This window comes from Oreochromis aureus, linkage group 15 (genome assembly GCF_013358895.1).
Source record: "Oreochromis aureus strain Israel breed Guangdong linkage group 15, ZZ_aureus, whole genome shotgun sequence".
Classification (NCBI taxonomy): Eukaryota; Metazoa; Chordata; class Actinopteri; order Cichliformes; family Cichlidae; genus Oreochromis; species Oreochromis aureus.
In genome coordinates this window covers 33849141-33869280 of record NC_052956.1, presented here as the reverse complement: position 1 = coordinate 33869280, position 20140 = coordinate 33849141, and the positions used below count along the sequence as shown (strand labels likewise).

Here is a 20140-nt window from a genome sequence, read left to right as displayed (position 1 = left end):
TTAAAAACACAAAAATTAAAGCATTTCACACAACTTAGAGCTTTGAAGCTGAAACTATTTGCTTAAAAAAGATTTTCTCTTATTATGGTATTAATAAAACTGAGTTATGTGACAACAGCCATAATTCTAAAATAAGGAACCCCGACAAATCCACTAAAAGTAATTCTGGGAGTAACATTAAATGTAAAGATGTTTAGGAGGATTTAATTGGATTAATACTCCTAGTTCGCAGATCATGGTCACGGAGGTAAAGGTGTGGCTTTGCTGAGATGTGGTGTGGACGACAGAAGAGAAGAAACCTTCAGCCCTCAGATTTCACCTCAGTTTACCAGCAGGGAGCGCAAAAACAGGCATGAGCAATCGAGTTTGAATACACACAAACACAGCACAATAGGATCTACAGAAAGCGTGTGTGCAGTGCAAACATGTGCAGAAAACTTGCTTATAACTTAAGAGACATGTGCAGACGCACAGAAGCCAGTGAGGGATTATCATCAAAGTCAGCTCCTCATTGTGATGTCAGCAACAACTAACGCCACATCTGTCCAAAACATCTGCCTCCTGCTCAGAAACATCAGTCAGAAAAGTTTGTTATTCATGAACTGGAGCGCACGCACTCATTCGACTGTTTGAGCCGCTTCATCTGCAGATGATAAAACACTCGTCTGTGTTCAGTCAGGGACATTTGTGTCGGGTCATCGTGCAATAAAATGTGCGTGACTTGCAACAGAAACAGGAAGTCTGTCGGCTGGAACTTGCCACAAACGCAACTTGCTTCCTCTTGAAAGCTGCTGGTTTTAATGCAAGCAAATACAAAATAATTGCATTTTAAAAAACACCAAAACACAAGTTTAACTTTGTAAAAAATGCATTGGCATTGTCCAAGAAATTGGTACTATGAAATGTAAGTTCCAGTTCCCAAAATTGTATAATCATTTGAATATTTATCAGCTGCTACATGCCAGCTCTCTGCTGCTGTTTAAAAAAAAAGTGAGCTCTCATGCCAGAGTGCCTACTTTATCAACAACAGCCTTGTCTAGGACACGTGTGTTTGTTTAAAAAAATGATTATCTACAGTCTATTTTCCATGTTTCTTACTGTCGCAGTGACACTACAAGTTTAGATCTCTGAGCCAATCTCGCTGAGGAGCTTATCTGAACACTCCCTCTCATGAATACGAGCGCTGAGGAGATGCAGGATGCAGAGTTTAGGAACATACCCCAAGCACGAGTGTCTCCGACCGTGTCCAAAACCAGTCAGCCCTCCTTTCCTTGTCAATCGGAGGTCTTTGTTCATTGTCCCTCGAGCGCCTGACTCATATGAGACACTTTGGGCTGTAATGAAAATAAACTGCACATCTGATCTGAGCCTCTTACAACAGTTCTTCACAGTTTAGTTATTTTTCTCCCGTAAACCTCCGGGAGTATCTGGATAGGCTCCATGAGGTTTTGCACGCCGATAAACCATAACTCATGAAGATTCCAGGTGAGAGGCAAAAAGAAAATGGAAAGGATCAGATAGAGAGCAGATCTGCCCAATCTTCTGTTCCTCGGGATGCAGGAAGAGAAATCATGGAATGCTGCAGAGTTCCTGCGCCGAGGTTTTAGGCAAGCCCCAACAAGGCAGACAGGAGTGTGATATTCAATTAGTCTCCAAAAGCAAGAAGCACACATGCAGCTGTTGTAACTGTAGACTCAACTGAATTGAAGGATTTCCCACAGTTGTCTGTCCATTCTCATTGATTTGTTGTTGTAAATACCCAAACTAATCCTAGACATGACACTGACAGCATTCCTGAAAGGGTTTTCAGTAGTTCAACTCCAAAACAGAGAGAATACAGGCGACCTGTAGAGAAGTCTGAAAATTTTGAAAGTATCTTTGTTTCTCTACTTCTCTGTCAGGCACTCACTCACTGTTCGCAGGAAAGGGGAAGGGTTGAGCCACTTCTGAGAGCAGTGACACTGCAGGGTAGCGTCAGTGAGGGTTTGACCTCTTCCTTTGGCAGTGCGAACGCTGCAGGAATCCCCCGAGGTCGCTGTGGGAGCTGAGGACAGACCACCATGAGCTCCAGAGTCTGTCTAGTACAGGATATCCAATGTCAAGATGTTCAAGTTACAAACTGGTTGCATTTCGAGCCACACTTGCAGCTTTCCAAAGAAAAACCTCAAAGACAGAAAATGCTCTCACATTTAGAGAGTTACAGGGCTGCACAGCATTTCGGTGTGTCCCAACTTGTTAAAGGGAGCTCTGACTCGACTGTGTGGCTGGCGGGTGTTTTTGTATGTCTGGCAGAGCTAGCTTGACGCAGCCTTCGTTGACACGTGAGATCAACATGCTGCCTGACCCAATACCCTCCTTCTGTTGCCCTGCAGCTACATAATTATAGAGGTTATTGTTAGAGTTGGTGCTGGGCAGGGTGGCAACAGGGGTTGGGTGGGCCTGACAAAACACATGTTAGGATTTACGGCAAAAAACTCGGATAAACTAACCATAGGGAGAAAGCCCTGAGTTTCAACTCGTACAGTTTTTATCACCGGCAAGTTTCAGATTCAAAGACAATCAAAAAAGGGCTGCAACTAACAGATTTGTCTGCAGGTTATTATTTTTGCTCAATCAATCAATTGCTTAATTTATGGAATGAAAAAATAGAGAAATTCAGTCTTTGCAGTGCTGTGGAAAGTGAGTACAACTCGTGATTCAACAGGTGCTGCTAAACAAACTCAACTGATCGTAAGCGATGCTGGGTCAAGATGTCAAAAACACAAACGTTTTTGCAGGAGTGGATTTCCCAGCAAATTTACCCCAAGGTCAGACTGCACAATGTAATCAGACAGAAGACTTGTACAATCTCAGACTCTGTAGGTCTCAGGTAGCATATTAGCACTATTAGAAAATGAGTGGACTAAATGAAGTATGGCTTATTTGGAAAGGTTGCCAGGAGAAAGAACATGGCAGCACAGCTTTGGTTTTCACAATGGCCTCTGAACAAACCACAAGACTTCTGGAGCAGTCTTTGGAGAAAGCTGTCAAGCACGGTGGTGGAGGGGTGACGATTTAGGCTGCTTTTATAGCCACAGGGTCTGAACACATTGCAGTCATTGAGTTGACGATGAACTCTCCTGTATAGCAAAGGTATTCTAGAGTCAAATACGAGGCCATCTGTCAGCTAAAGCTGGGCGAACCTGCGTCACGCAATGGACAATGATCCTAAGCAAAGCATCAAATTTACAACAGAATGGCTGAAAAAGAAAAGAAGGTGCTGCGATGGCCTGGTCCAGAACGCAAGCTGACTGAAATGGTGTGGCAGGACCTTAAAGATAACTGACGCCAGGGTATAAAAAAGAGCAGGCCACAGTTCCTCCACAGTGATCTGAGAGACTGATGGAGTCACATAAAAAATTTAAGTTATTGATCAGGGCAATTTGTTGCACATCTTACATGCAGATTGCGGGATCCTTTTCATCACTTTTGCAGTCATTGCGAAACAGGCTAAAATTTTGAACATCAGTTGTGTGTTTTCTGACTAACTGAACTGCGTAATAGCAGTGATAAGTGATATAAACTGCACGCCAGTGTAACTATATAAGATATATGAATGCATATGTCACATGTTCCTGGCTTTATTTCCACACTGCTAACAGCAGAGGGGACTGGCCTTTGAGAGCAGTGAGGACAAAACCCATGCAGATACTGACATGCCAATTCACTTTCAGACTGACAGACACTTGTTGCACGGCAACAACCAAAGACACCACAACCACTTCCCTAAGCACTACATGAACTGCAAACTAAAATAGGGCGTTGTGCTGATAGATCATTTATCTTGTGGTGAGCACATGTATGTAAAGAGGCTCATAAGTTAAAACAGACCAAATAAACCAAACAGGATGTAATGAAGACAAAGAAACAGTAAAAATGGTCCCGGCTCATTTAAATCCTTCTGAAAGGTGCTGCTCTCACCTGACAGTGCATGGGCTTTATAATACTAATGAATATCTGTCCTTAATGTTATTTTTTCTTCTGTTAAACATTTAAATAAGCATTAAAGGTCGTCTTCCTTATTGCCTGTGGGCTTATTTTTGTCATTACAACCACCCTGCTGTGACTCTTGTTATCCTTATTTCTTGTAACTCCCTTTCCTTTAATCTGTCAAAAAAAATGATAAGGAAAAGGTTAGACAAAAAATTAAACTCACCACATCCTCCAAAGCATTTTAATTAGAAGGAATTGATTGAAAAACTCTGAATTTTAAACGGCTTTAAGCTGCACTTTTGTCCTCATCCTTCTTTTGCAGTCTTGTTTGGGTTTTAGTTTCTGCTCAGTGTGGTTTATATTTTATTCATGCCGGCACTGAGACTCGCACACCTGACAGGGTGGGGTGGCGGGGAGGCTCACAGTTTAAAACAATGGGGTGTTTAAACATTACACGGGCAGGCATCAGAATGACATCAGTAAAATGTCACGACTGATGACGTAAGTACACGCAACGTGTTTACAGGCCGCTTCCTCTACATAGTTACAGGCAGGCTGCCAGGCAGGCAAACAGTCAGGGGGTTTGGAGAGCAGGAAGGGCCGCGGGGGGGCAAAAGCACCCAGGTTTCATGTTTATCTGATGAAAGACAGTTTAACTTTCGACTAAATGGTTCGTGACTGTGTGTGGGAGCTTTCTTTTCAGTATGACATCAATTCGCAGCCTCTATAATTAAACTGATTGGTGAAATGTGTATTTATTGAGAGCATGATCATAATTTTTAGTACCATGACAACTTAAAGGTTAGTTGTTTTATATAATCTGACATCTTACCGCTAACGTGGGATCATTACGCAACACATTATCTTTGGGAAATTCATCTTTAACAATGGCATATTTTACAAATTTAAATATTTGGGTGTGAATTGCAGCTTTTTTTGATGCTATGCTTTAAACTCAAGCATAAGACAGCATTTATCACCATTTAAAGAATTAAGAAAGGTGTGTATGGGATCTGTGGTCATCTCCAGGCAGCTCTGATGCCGTTTGTGTGCAAAATTGACAATAACAAGGGTGAAAATGAAAACCACAAGAAGAAACCACCAATATTGCTGCAAACAGCCTGCAGCCACATGAAGGTGGTGACAGCAGAGGCAACCCTGTTAAGAAAGCCGTATAAAATGATCATCCCCTGTTAAAACTCAGCTCATCGTCCAACACTGTGACTGCTCTACAAAATGATAAAAACATCAGTTATTTACTACATATAACTGATTTTAATGCTAACAAACACTTCTACGCTTGTAAACTTGCATCTCCGTGACCCGAAAATAGTTTTTTTCTGGAGTGTTTACATACATGAGAGAAAAATGAGGGCTTTAGACTCTAGGGTAATTTTCACAGCTTTCTCAGAGTTTCCTCAATTGACCTACTGGTCACGATTACGTCCGTGGAAAATCTAAATACGTCACTACCCAGCACTGCTGCTATTGTTTTTCTTACACTACCATAGTGAGGTTCTCTTTGGAAAAAAAATCAGCAAATGCCTTCATAGATCACTCTGTTATTTAAACAGTTTCATCCATCAAACGTTGAACATTTAGGCTCCGTCATAGCTTGAACAAGATTTACTCAGCTCCATCTTTTCTGACGTAAAAACAAAAAGCAGGACACAGGCTGCCTGTTTTCAGTCACGAGGACTGACGAAGTGATGGTGCAGCAGTAAGCGTCATCCTTGTGTTTACTGTGGTGAGCCACCCCGAATCCCTCCAGACTTTAGCTTTGTCTCTGCTACACAGAAACCCCACATCTGGTGGTATAGGAACCTTTCTCATCTTTGGCTTCACCGGGATGGCTGAACACCTTGGGCACGAAACAAGACCCTCTCTTTCATCGCCATAACAATAAGGTCCTTTGAGATGACACCGGTCCCGACGTCAACAAAACTGTGATTTCCCACAGTTACCTTCTTATCAGACAATGAGGCTTTTTTGCTGCTGCCAACCCATGACACATACCGTGATGACGTGAAAAAGCAGGCTCTGCAACGTTACCTCAGAGCTGCTGAACAAACAGTGGGCCTATAGTTCAGCAGAGTTCAGAGAAGATGACCTCTGAATCCCAACCTTCTGATTATCTTATCAATGTACAGCTGAAAGTTGTACCTATAAAGAACTTATACAACATGTCTCCTTCACCCCACTATGTCTTAGTGCTTTCTACCTAACAGCCACACTTCGATGACCGCATCAGGAGCAACCCGGGCTTCAGTATCAGATTGAAGCGGCCAGGGATCGATTAGTAGACAACCTATTCTACCTCCTGAGCCACCCCTTACACACGACTTTCCACATAAGCTAACGACAGTACTTAGATCCATGTCATTGACTCTACCTGGGTGTGTACGCCAAGGTGAAGCGGCGCTGCAGGGCAATGTTACGGTTCATGAGGAGCTTGCGGAACAGCAACGGCGAGTGGCGGGGGGAGTTCCGAGGAGAGTCACCGGGGGACATCCTGGGAGATCCATAAGGCGAGCCGGATGGTGACTGCGGCTTCAGCTTGATGGGTTGAGGACTGCTGAGTGGGAAGGAGCCAGCCTCCCCTGAGCTTTCCAATAGGGCTTCACTCATGCTGTCGTGTAGGAGTTTAACAAAATGTTCTTCTTACGCTGCTCTCTGGTGCGACCTTCTAACCCCTGACAGGGAGTCCAAGTCATCCATCTCAGCACAGCAGCATTTATCAAGTGAATTAGGTAAACAGCTCTCAAGCTCGTCTTGCGATGATGCAGCTCACATTCGGAGCAGCTCGCACGAGGCTCTAAGTTCTTCACAGCCACTTTTGCGCTACAGCTTCATGGCTTTTCTCTACGGAGCCACCTAAAAGCCCTGTTGATGGACATGGACACGAGTGCAGGAGTGTACCCTCCCCTCGGCAGTAAGCTCTGTTTACATAGCACTGAGCTCTGCCTAAATATGGCCAGGCCTGAATTATAACGTTGTTAGCTCGTACCTCGGGTGAACTAGCTGCGTCCGGCGCACACTTCAGAGAGGAGTGAACTGTTTTACGTCGGCTTCCTTCCTCAACTCATCAGTACAGAAACATTAGACAGTGATTACAGCTCTGACTGTGTAGACACATGCCAGAGCTGTGCAGTGTCAAGAGGCCACAGTCTGGGTAGATTTTCACTATGCTGGTCACTGGGGTGGGGTAGTGGGGTAGTGGGGGTAGTGGGGGTGGGTGGGGGCGACACTGTGTCTAAAAGCAGAGCCTGCTTGAGATAAAAGATAACGAGAATCCTGGAAATGTCACTTAAACCTTTACTGGTATCTTGCCTGAGTGGCGTTTCCCACTGGGGTGGGGTGATGGAAAAACAGAGATCAGCTCGAGTTTCATCTCTGACCCCTAGACAGCCAGTGACCCAACCCTCCGCTGCCCAAAACAAAACTGAACTGTACTGCTTGTGCCTAAACATTCCCCTCGATAACAAGCATCCCGTAAATACATGCTGCATGTGCCTTAATCGTGCTTAAGTTAATACTCGGTCCCAATCTGTTAAACATCTAAAGGACAGTTTCACATTCAGATAATCAGGGATCATTGCCATATTTATCACTGATCAGTACACGTCTTTCTAGATTTACAGCCCACAAATTAAAAAATAGATCAAGAAAAGGGATTTGCAAATCGCATGCCGAATCTCAAATATTATTAGGAGCTTCACCCAGTAGTTAAACAGTTCAAATTAAGCAAAATGTGTATGTTTCATTCTCTATTCAAGTGTAAAGTGTTGAGTGCTGCACTGCTTCTGCACTGTAATCACCACAGATTGCTTGTCAATCAAATAGTGGAATCACAAAGTCTTTATGCAACACTATTAGTTTCTGGGGTTTTGTGGATAGCGTTTTTCTTTCTTTCTTTTCATCTGTTTCATCATAAAAACATGAGACCTGCACAGATGGAGTGACTATGACAGCAAACCTTTGAGCTATTTAAGCTACGGTGCCACGAGGGCTGGAGTTACAGTATGTGAGTAATACTCAAACCTACAGTTACTGTTTTTGTGATTGCACCATAATGCATCTAAATGGGAATAATACCTTCACCAAAAATCCCCCCCGCCAAAAAACATCCAGCCATAATTATGCCCACTGCCATAATGTCTCTTTGCCTCTGCATCCATTTTAATGATGCATTAAAGTAAGGACAGAGAAGGGCTCTTGAGTTTGAGGGGCTGCCTGCCAAAGTACTGATTTAACTCAGGAGGGGCTGCAAGAGGTCACTGCAATGAGCTCATGAACAAAAACACAGCTGTTGTATGGAGTGCTGTTAAAAATGACCAGCAGGTGGCACCCACGCACAAACACAAGCACACAAATGCACATGAATAGACACACACATGCACAAACTCAGCATTATGAAATGTCAGTTTATTCTACAGGGTTTTGAGTTGTAGCTACTGAGCTCTGGATCATTCATTTGCCATTTTCTTTAAAGCAACATAATGCAAACCCCAATTCACTTTGATCCTCTTAACCCTGGAAATGGCCCACATCATTTGCCAACACAGTCTACTGATACAGTTGTGACTAAGTGAAGGTTCGGCTGAAAGGTAATTTAAAAACCTGTAGACAGCATGGGCCGACTCAGTCATACAGTTGCCATTATGAGTCAATGGGGAGAAAAGACAAGGAGATGAATCCCGTGGCTTTTCTTTAAGTGACTAATGCCAGGATATGTGGAACTATTTATTAGACTGAGTCATATACCCATCCTCCTCCCACCAGCAACACCAGATCAAACACATGCAATCACACACAGCTGACAGCAGAAAACACACACACACACACACACACACACACACACACACACACACACACACACACACACACACACACACACACACACACACACTGACATAGACATGCATGCACACGGACACATTAATTCATTTTAAAAACACACAAACAAACTGGTTTTCAGCACCTGAAAAGCCTTGGAATAGACAGCACGCATGCTGCTTTATCAATTAAGCTCCAGTATATATAAGTGTAACTGCATCATACTGCCTCTCACATAAAAACGATGGAAACAACCTAACTAGACAATTGCAGTTTATATTTAATCGAGAAAATACTCCCTCTATGAGCCAGCAACAACTCTCATTGAGCTTGACTTTCAAGGCTACCTACTATATGTTTTTAATAAAAAGAGACTATTTTCTTATTAATCTGTTTTCTCAGGAGATGACAGTGACAGATCCATGCTTTCACAGTAGGTGGAGATTTGGTTGTAAATATACATATTTAAACAGAGAAACAAAGACACAACAAGTCCAACGAGCATCTGTAAGAACCACAACAGATTTTATAGACACATAAAAAAAATTCCTGGGCAGCACAGTGATGCAGTGGTTAGTATTGCTGCCTCACAAAAGGTTCTGGGTTCAAATCCATCTTCTTCCTATGTGTTTACATATTCTCTGGCTTCATCCAGCAGTCTATAACATACTTGTTAAGCTAACTGGTGATTTTAATTTCAAAGCATGAATAGTGTTCTTTTTGTCTGTGTTACCCCTGTGATGGACTGGCAGCCTATTCAGGGTTTACCCCACCTTTCATACTCTTGAGAGTTGGGATATGCTCCAGCAACCCTGAGAAGAGAAAACTGATTTTTCACAATAAAAGCATATTTTACTGCAGACTCAAATGTTTAAATTTAGATCTCAAAACTATTACGTGGCTTTTATCGTTTATTTTAACTGCACGTCTCTTTCTCTTGTTTAGAAATGAACATGTGCTTGACATCAGTCACAACACACTGTAAAATGTAATTCTAGCTGTTTGTTATTTCAACATATTATTCTATATCAGTTTGACGATAGATGACTGAAGTTGTTGTTATAACATAGAATTACAAGTTTAAAACGTCCCAATTACACCAAAAAAAGCTAACTTGAAAACTCATGTCCAGCTAAATCAGAAACTTATGTGAACTTGACAATGCGGGTAAGTTGAGCACAGCAGGATTCAAAACTGCCTCACGTGACTGCTACCGAGGTGCATCATGGGGAATTGGCGGTTAACGACATGCTCACTTTACTTGGACGTTTTCTAATCGTCTTCTTTGGAATATGCTTTCAAGGTGAGTAACATTGGTTATAACTATAAGGAAAGAGAGCTACAAAAGTTGGAACATGTTTTGAATTTATGGCATGATGTGTGTTTTCTCTTTACCGAAATGTTTGCTTTAGCTAATGTAACTTTAGCCGACAAGGTCCAGCTTGTGTGTCATGACCAAACTTGACCTAATAAACTGACACATGGCCTTTTTATGGGTTTAATGTGGCGCTGAGCAAATCACAAGTATTGTGCCGCTAGCTTTAAGGTTGTGCACTCACCCTGTTGCGATATTAGCAAGCTAACTCAGCTAATTAATAAAGCTTATTTCATATTGTCTCTGTACTTGTAAATTTCTTTCAAGTTCACAGGCTGTTGTATTTTGGTGGAAGTTCATTTTGGCAATATTTCCAATAACTGGCTGGGTTCAAAAAGAACTTTTTGGCAGGACTCGGATGCTTGTTGTCATCTGTTTACCCCTATGTAATCACTTAAGGTGTTATTAACTGCTGCATGCTAAGCTGCAAGAGTGCACTGAGGACTGAGACAAAATATGGTCTACAAACCAGCATTATATTAGTTTTTATCAGATAGTCCTCCAGTGTGCTTATTTTTGCTTTAATTATATTGTGCAGTTATTTGTTACCCTGAAATGCTTTATGCTTAACAACAGCTCACTATTTTGACTTATTTTTGAACTCTTGTGATCAGTATGACTAGATTGTGTGAGTTTCCATACTAAACGAGCTGTAGTGATAAAATAATTGGCATCAGAGACACTGATTTTTGGCATGGTATACTGCAGAAGTTTTTTTTTTTGCATAATTTACCTTTTAATTAAACTGCATTCTCTGTATTGTAACAAAACTAACATTGTTTATATGTCAGAAAATTAGCAAACATGAATAAATGGCGAAAACAATATAATTATAACATATATTTTTATTTTACTTATTTTAGGTCTGTGAAGCCAAACTTGATGCTGGGGATTTATTTTTGTCAGTGGAGTCAAATGGTAAGTTATAATTTGTGCATTTTGTCATACTGGAAACACCTCAGATTATATTGTAATTTAATAGCTCTGTAGAACAAATGATATAAAGATTGTAGTGTCAGGGTACTTCTTAAGAAGTAATATGGCACTATTGATGATCACATGCAGGTGGCATAAACTAACTATTCAGACGTGTTACCAACAAATGATTCATTAACAAAAGCAATGGAGCAGACTGTTTAGGTTCTTGTGGTTGTAATAACATCCATAACTGCAAGTTTGTCATTAATTTATTTTCACAGGTCTAGATGATCACATCTGTCTTTGTCATTTAAATGAGGTGGACTTGCAAACTTTATGCTCTTTGGGGTAAATTGCTGTCCACTACATATACACAGAATCTGCACAGTATTTCAGATCTAAAAAGGGAGTATGTAATGGACTTGCTGGCTTTAATGTAAAAAGCCTGTTGTGTAACTTTAATGAGGCAGTTGGACTAAAACAGTATTGCTCATCAAGGTAAACATCTGAGGAATAAGGAAATTGTTACTTGTCCTTTTACTCAGTGTTCTTTTAATCGCACGCTTTACTAAAGTTTTACATCACATAAGTCATTTTCACAATCATTCTACTTTAAAAGATTTCAAGACAGAGCTTATTGTTCTCTGAACTTCCTTGTTCGCTGAACGGCAGGTAAAGTGCATCTTTTGTTTGTTTGCTTTTGTGTGTTTGTGTTTTTTCTCTAATGGGCCTCAGATGACTGTTTGCTTAAATTTGGGTCTCAAAGAATCTTTTTAATTCTGCCTGTACTCTCCACCCTCTTCTTCTATTGCTCAGGTTGAAGCAGAATTTGCCCGTCTTACATCTGTTGACCTGAAAGGGTTCCTTTTGCTGTGCTTGACCATTATGGAGAGGTTCGTGGAGCTGTACAAAATCAAGAGCGGCATAGAAAGGCTAACTAGGCTCATAAGATGCTTCGGAGATGATGTAAGTGTTCAACTGCGAAATCTAATCCTTTGTTTAAGTTTTAGGTTATCCAGTTCAACTGATGAACTCATTGAAAGAAAGCTGATAAGTAAAGTCTGTCATCATATTTCACAACTGGACATTTAGTGTGGTAACTTTTACAGAATCTGTGTATATTGATGGTAGGTTGGATATCATATTCTACTTGAATGTCCTGATAAGCCTGATTCAAAATCTCCAATGATAATCATATATTGATGGAATTATGCATCAAAAAGCTGTGAATTTGGAGCTGTCTACATGCTTCATAAACACTGTTTAAAAAGTGTTTTTGTTTTCTTTTTGACTTCTTTGACCAGAGCCCTACACAAAGGAAGAGGACAGAGGACCTCATTTTCTAAAGGAAGATCCCTCACACACTTTCAAGACTGTGAAGGTTAGCATTGTTTCTTTTAGTAAATTTAATAATGACAGCACCACAGTGGATTTTAAATTAAAAAGTACATGTGTACTTTTTCCTCACCAAATGTATTATTACAAGATCTTTGACACTGGATTTGGTCTGGGTTTCAGAGAAACTAACTGGCAAGCTAGCATTGATATTATTAGTGTCTTGTGTTTATTCATGTCTTCACCAGGGTCTTTGACATTTCGCTGCTGTACTGTTCACTTCAGCTTTACGTTTGATTTCTCACATTGTATATTGTAATGGCAGAGATATTAGGATATTTAAGGGGCTGCAGTGGCTGCTACAGCTGTGGGGGCAATACTTTGGTGAAATGTCCTGGACCCTGGAAAAGAGACTGTGTAGACTGGGTAAGCAATTAAAGGTTACTGGCCGAGAGTCATTGGGCAGCTGGGTAAAGGTGGATGTTGATATTCAGTGCCAATTATGCAACCTGTTCAGCCATGTCTATATGCTCTTTTTCATGCTGTTAATATAGGGGAAAAAATAAACTTTAATCAATAAACTGATTAAAGAAGCATTGTCTATGGAGCCATAATCTGATCCTGTAGTGTAGCTGCAGTTTGCACATTTCATGTATTCTCAGCCAGATTTGGTTTAGAGCACAGCCAATATTTAGCATAAGTAGATTTAAATTCACACACTGGTGATGGCAAGCTACATTGTAGCCACAGCCACCCTGGGGCGCACTGACAGAGGCGAGGCTGCCGGACACTGGCACCACCGGGCCCTCTGACCACCACCAGTAGGCAACAGGTGAAGTGTCTTGCCCAAGGACACAACGACTGAAACTGTCGGAGCCAGGGCTCGAACCGGCAACCTTCCAATTATAAGACGAACTGTCAACTCTTGAGTCACGATTCAGTCATCCACCCATGTGTGTGAATGACTGAAATGTGTAAAGCGCTATAAATACAGGCCATTTACCATTTAAATTGAAAATTTTGTTTGAATTCTGCAATTGAAGACATGCTCAGTTATTTATGAACATGGTCTTTGTTTAAAGCAAGAAATGGATTTGTAACATGGGGTGCATATCTCATTCTGAAAAAACTTTAACAACTAATAAGTGTTACCCAAAGCCAATCACCATCATCCAAAGCATCAGTATGGCTCTTCTTTGGAAAGACATGAATTGTTAAGCACAAGGGATATTGTGTAATTGTAATTGTGTAATTTTTTTTTTTTTTTTTTGTCTTTGAACCCTTTTATAGCCGACAGGTATTGAAGACACGTTTTCTAAGAGGATGAAAGTTGGCATTGCGATGGTGAAAGAAGAAGACATCGATGTGTTGGTTGTCCTTGAGGCGGCAGTAATCCTGTCTAATCTGAGGGATGTCTCAAGTGCCATTTCCATGCTGATGGGCCTTCTTTTGCCCTCAACATAGACTATCCAAAGGAACTTAAGGACATCTTTGAAGTCATTCAGAACATCCTAATGAACATTGGTGGAAGGCAGTGCATCTCACTAGTGCATGGTCTAAGAAACAGACTCTTGCAGAAAGCCATGCAGAACTGTAATTGTATGATCCTTAGTGTTAAGGACAGTTTTATTTTACTGTTTGTTTTTTATTCTTGCAAGTTCTCATTCTCACTTTTGTATGTCACTAAATGACTACACTTTACATTCCAGATTAGACAATTACTCATTTGTTCATGGTTTAAGAAACTTATGTGAACAACAATATAATGCTGGACTTTGCAGATGCTTATCTCATGCAAGTCAGTAGTTTTTCCTTTGTTTTGCAATTGAGCAGACTCAAACTAATGTTTCTGAAATATCCATATTATCAAATGTTTCAGAAGCATGCAGTCATTTTCAGAGATATTGGTTCTGTGGAATTTGTTGCAATTGTAAACGAAGACAAATACAAGAGTTTGATGTCTTAGTTATTATAAACTGATCTTTACTGTCACTTATCAAAGGTTTTGTACTATTTCAATATTTCAAGTTTTATGCTAACAGGTGTGACTGAGCACAATGAAGTTTAAAATTTTGTAAATGTAAAGAATAACTTTTCTAAAATAGCAAGTGTCCCATTGATACATTACATTAATGCAGACTTTATGTTGTTACTTCACAAGAATCACTACTGCTCCTAGAGTATTGGTCAGAATTTCATCTTCACCCAAACTGGGCTCAAGACCAAGTTCAAATTTATTGTTTCACAGGGAGCAGCCTTTGAGTTTTGATGGATTGTGAGCCTGATGAGCTACGTCACTGATTTTTCTGTTTCTCAGATGACTAAGATGGCACAATAAATGGTGAATGTTGGGTGCTCATGAGTAATTGTCTTGTCATGTTCTTAAAACAAACTTTCTGTATGAAATGATCAGATAGACTTTAATGGAATCTGTGGGGTTTTATTTTTTTTCTGTAAACAACAGAAAATTTATTTAAAGGAATGTAGATATTTAAACCTGAGATCTAAGATACACCTAACAGGTAGTTTTGCTGAAATGGATGTTAGAAAGCCAAAAAAACCCAAAACAAAACTTAAGATGTTTAATACACATTTTTCTTTACATCCAGTCAATCAACTCTGATAATTAAAATGAAACTGATTTACAAGTTCACTCAGCTACCTTAAGGAGCTCAGTTAATTAATAAACTTAAATCAACTTAGCTAACAGATTATGTTAGTTAAGCTAAAATAGATTCCTAAGTTAAAAGAACTACTAAAGTATTTGAATTAACTAAAAAACCCAAGTCAACTGAACTAGGACAAGAGTTTAAACAATAGATTATTTTAATTTAGCTGAAAGGGTTTTCCCAAGTAAAGATGACAATTAAAGGAGTTGAACTGACTAATAAATCTCAGTCAACTAAACTAAGATGAAAGTTTAGACAACATGTGATTTTTCATTAAGATAACAATTGGTTGTGTTATAAGAACAAACTCTATTTCTTGACTTAACTTAAAATTTTAAGGCAGCCCTTTACCTCATATTTTTAAGTTGAAACAACAAGTTATATTTTACAGTGCAGAAACATTAGTTTCAGCAGCAGAGGGTAATAGGAAAGCATCCATACGCAAGTAAGAGGGAGGCAAAAGCTAATGATCAGCTAGCAGCTGATATTCTATACAGATTCATTAATGTCCAATGTCTTTAGTGAGTGTGTCAGGAAGTGATTTTCTATTATTCTCGCAGCTCAGTTGTGTTTTATTTATCTTTGTGTTCAAAAAGCAAGACTGTGACAACATGTGTGCAGTGGGTTGCTGGATTAATGTGTTCAGTATAAAAGAAGAGCTGTACAGTGAGACCTCAAATTGTCTTGCTGAGGCCAAGCGATGGCCAAGTCTCCATCACTCCACTTCCCCAAGTAATTGCATTTTTTAATTTGCTAAGGTTAGTAACGGCATTACTCATTACTGAAATGAAGAATTATTAAGTTAGATCAGCATTAAAGCACTGCCATAGTTCTATTTTTTTTAACTTCCTTAATTTAATTTAATTTAATTTAATTTAATTTAATTTAATTAAAAGTTCTATAAACACAGCTGTATCCCTGTTCACTCTGTAGGTCCGGCAATGTGCAAAAGTCTTGAACCACCCCTCATTGCTTTCTATTTTACAAGGAAACGGGTGCAGTGATTTATTGAAACATGAAAACATACATTAAAATACAGTATATAATGCAACAACTGAGTCTGCACAATTCGTACAAGCTTGAAAGTCAATATTTGGTATTGATTTTCTTATAACTGCCCTAGGTAGTTTACAGGAATAGTTCTCAAGGCTTTTGAAGGAGATTCAAACATTCAAATGTTGGCTGCCTCTTGTTATGTTCTCTCTGTCAAGATCATCACACACTGCTTCAGTCTTTTCTGGATATCTTAATAACATGAATTTCAGACTGTTCGCCTGTTGCAGAGGCCTTACTTACTTAGGCCTTACTTACTTAGGCCTGCCACTTTTTCACCTTCCTTCTTTCAGTTTCATCCCTGAGGTAGGTGCCTTTTTTATGCTTGAATTATTTATAGGTCAGACTGTGCTGAGAATGAGCATAAAAGCAGCAAATGCCCAAAGACCTTCAGAAAGTCTGGAGAACTATTGCTCAAGACCACACACATGAAAAAAGAAAGAAGAAAGTCATGTTTCTTAGAAACAAAATTTAAAGAAATGCAGATGTGTAACATTACTGTGCACACTTCAGTATCCCTTTCTCCAGCATCGACATGTGACAGCACTAAACAAAAAAAACTTTATCCCATTACCAAATTCTAGCATCATTTATTTGATGAGTCTCAAATCCATAACTGTAGTTTTTATGCATTCAGTATTCAAATTATTCAACTTCTTAGCGTTAAAGGTTTTTCCCACTACTTTTCAAAGCGCATTAAGTGCAGATGAGTTTCTTGAGATGATTTCTTGTTTTTGTGTTTGCTTGTTTTTTTCAAACAATGTGTGTCGTCTTTTTTTCCTTCTGGGATAAAAAAGGATGCATGCACCATTGAGTTGAGCACTTTGCAGTGATTTTGCTCAGATGGGCGGTACATGAGGCTCAAACTAAATAACACTAGTATGTGTGTAGGCAGCATTATGACAGATGATAGTTCATCAAGGTGACTGACAAGAGAAGGAGCGGGAACTTGACAAACTGAAAGGGATGAAGGCTGAATAAATAATACTTCACTCCATCAAGGAGAAAAGCGCATTTTGTAACTGGTAATGAAGAATGGCTTGATTTCAACATCTTGCAGTTGCTTACACAAAGAAATCGAATTATTCAGCCTAACCATCAAATTCAGCCTTTTCAATGTGACGATTTATCTACATATTAACTATTAATGTTTGCTGCCGGGCAGAATTTCATCACTGGTTGGCATTTAAGAAATGAAGCACATCTGAACATTTATTCGTGAGCAAAAGCAAAGATGGGACACCTCGATAAAGTGCAGCATAAAACGAAGCCATAAAAGCTGGAACACTGAATTATACATACAACAAACTGTGGCTGAAACACACATACAATAAGTCCTCTCCTTGAATGCAGAAAAACCACAGTCTTTCACAGTATTTCCAAGTGAAAATGATAAACCTTCATAATATATTCATACATAAAGAAAAAAGGCAAGGTGAGGTGGAAATAGTTATTTTTCTACTCAGACACTTAAAGAAATGAATGCCCACTCTAAAGACGATTACATATTCACTCTTTTCAAGTGGTGCTTGGCAGGCGTTCAGGTTAACACTTAGTGAGTAACAGCAACAAGAATAACACTAATAATAAATGAAGTGCAAAAAAATATATTTTTAGTGGTCAGGGGGCATGACTGGTGATCTGACCAGTCTGTACTTACACAGTCATAAAAAAAAACTAAACTTAAGTGTATTAAAATCTCAGTTCTGCACTTAAAAATTAAACGTACTCAATGTGCAATATATAAAAGGACACACAGTGATAGCACTGTGCTGGGGCACCCTGCCCTTTAAAACAACGCTCTTGTTGGCCAGTGTTGTAAAGAAGATTTTCACCACACAAAATGGGTCAATTTTGTGTGGTGAAAATCTTTATCGACTGTGAAGAGGATGCCAAGCTGCCACAGTATGAAGATGGGCTCAAGTTTCAGTGTAACACTTACCATATTTTTCGGACTATAAGGGGCACTTAAAATCCTTTAATTTTTTTTAAAAATTGTCAGTGCGCCTTATAATCCATTGCGTCTTATGTATGAATTGTGGTTGTGCTTACTGACCTTGAACTGATTTTATGTGGTACACGGCACTCAAAAATCTGTCAAAAATGTTTTAGTACGACTTTGGTAAGTTACAAAGCCGCACTGCTTCATAGACTGTCAGAGCATTATGGCTACCGTAGTCAGGAGCCTCACGGAGTAATCTGGGGCCGTGTCTCAATATGCGTACTTGTGTGTTCTTGCGTTCTCGTGGACTTGTGATTCAGTCGGAGACCAATTACTGTTCCAATTCGAAGTTCGCATTAAGGCCCAGGTCCAAACTCCGCTTCAGGTCCCAAAGTCAAACGAACACTGCGGCATGACTCACAGTTAAAACTGTCTAAGTTCTTTCATCTGTAATAAAATGATCAGCATTGCTGCTTTACCAGGTGTAACAAATAAGTTTAACATCCAGGCATCCAGAATTTATAAAATTTAACAGTTAGAAAGTTAGAAGTTAGCAGGAAGTTAGTTTTCTAGTTTCCACCTAAACATGAAAAAAATTAAAAAGTACAGCTCTGCTATCACTTCCAACATAAATGAAGACAGAAAACTAAACAGCAGTGACGTTTGTAGGGTTACTGAAGTTGGGATAGCTGGTATATAATGATGTGCTACGTGATAGCTAGCAACACAGCTATGTTAGCATAACAAACATAGTGAAGCTGGAGGATGAATGCTAACACTTTTCCACTTGATAAAAGTTAACGTGAGGGTTCCCGATGGTTTGGGACAAATGCAATTGCATTTCAGGATGCTGTAAACGAACCAAACTTCAATCAGGAGAACAACTGAGATAATCCATCCACAATACGAGGTTAGTCACTAATATACTGCAACAACATAGGAATACAGCAGCTGCGAGAGAATTCAGCATTAATGAATCAATGGTACGGAAGTGGAGGAAGCAAGAAGAATGAGTTGAGTAAAGTTTGACTTATTTGACTGTTTTGTGTCCCTAATGTGCCTTATAATCCAGTGCGCCTTATGGTCTGAAAAATACGGTATCTAAACATTGCATACTGCTTACAGTGACAGGAAAGGAACCGAAGACCCATCTTATGTGGTCCAGTAGCATTTTTGATAATAATCAACATTGAGTTAAGTTTTACAATCAGCATCATTTAGGTGCCCAACATCATGTCGCACATACCTCACAATGCCAGATGAGGCCATCGTCTGGCCGGTCATTGACCCGGTCAAAGGTGTTCACTTGGACATTTTTCCACACAGATGTGAAAATAGTATGTTCAGTGGCTGAGGCTTGCAGCCAATTGTTTGTATGATGACTTAGTTGTTGGCTCTGGTTGTATAATACAAATTACAGATCATCAGGCTGTGATTAGATCATAGAATTTCACATAATGATGAAACATCATCTTATGTTTCATTAAGTGTGTGTAATCACTGCTGTTTTTCCATAATGGCCCAGCGGTTTAGCAGTTTAGTGTATTTTTATTGTGCTCTAATAATCGGTGATATAATTCAATAAGAATTATATTGCCAGGAATATGAAGAGGCTCAGTCTGGAGAAATTTCTCTGGAAAATGCCACAATCAGATCAAAGCCAGCAACCTGTGTGAGAGAGACGATTGTCTCAGACCACGTTGAGACAATGTTTCAGTTTAATCTTTAGGATTAATGGTTTCTCAGTTTATGCTGCTTAAGACTGCTGTTCATTCAAAATGACTCATTCATCATATTTTGTAGCCAGTGTTCAGTGCTGACAGGCAATTATGTTACTAAAGATTATAAAATATCAACAATGAATGCTTACTTTTAGGAAGCACTAATTAAACGATTATACTACTTTGAGTATTTCCTAATAATAGCTGACTGTCCTCTGAGGATCTTTTATGTAAAACATGTTGATCTTACAGTATTTATATTACAATACTTTACCAAGCAACATGAGACTTAGCCAACCCTTAGATTTAGCCAGAATAA

General features: G+C 39.6%; 1 protein-coding gene across 6 annotated transcripts in view; it reads right to left on the bottom strand.

Annotated features, from left to right (window-relative positions):
* LOC116318379 (cAMP-specific 3',5'-cyclic phosphodiesterase 4D-like) overlaps window positions 1-20140 on the bottom strand; it is a 104375-nt gene that overhangs the window by 40950 nt on the left and 43285 nt on the right. Inside the window, exon 1 of one of the 6 annotated variants that reach the window (XM_039598796.1) lies at window positions 1220-1855. The exons of the other annotated variants lie outside the window; for them this stretch is intronic. Within the exon in view, the coding sequence (XP_039454730.1) occupies window positions 1220-1296 (77 nt within the window). The 5' untranslated portion in view covers window positions 1297-1855. Of the gene's footprint in view, window positions 1-1219; window positions 1856-20140 lie in introns of those variants that run through there. 6 annotated transcript variants of the gene reach the window in all.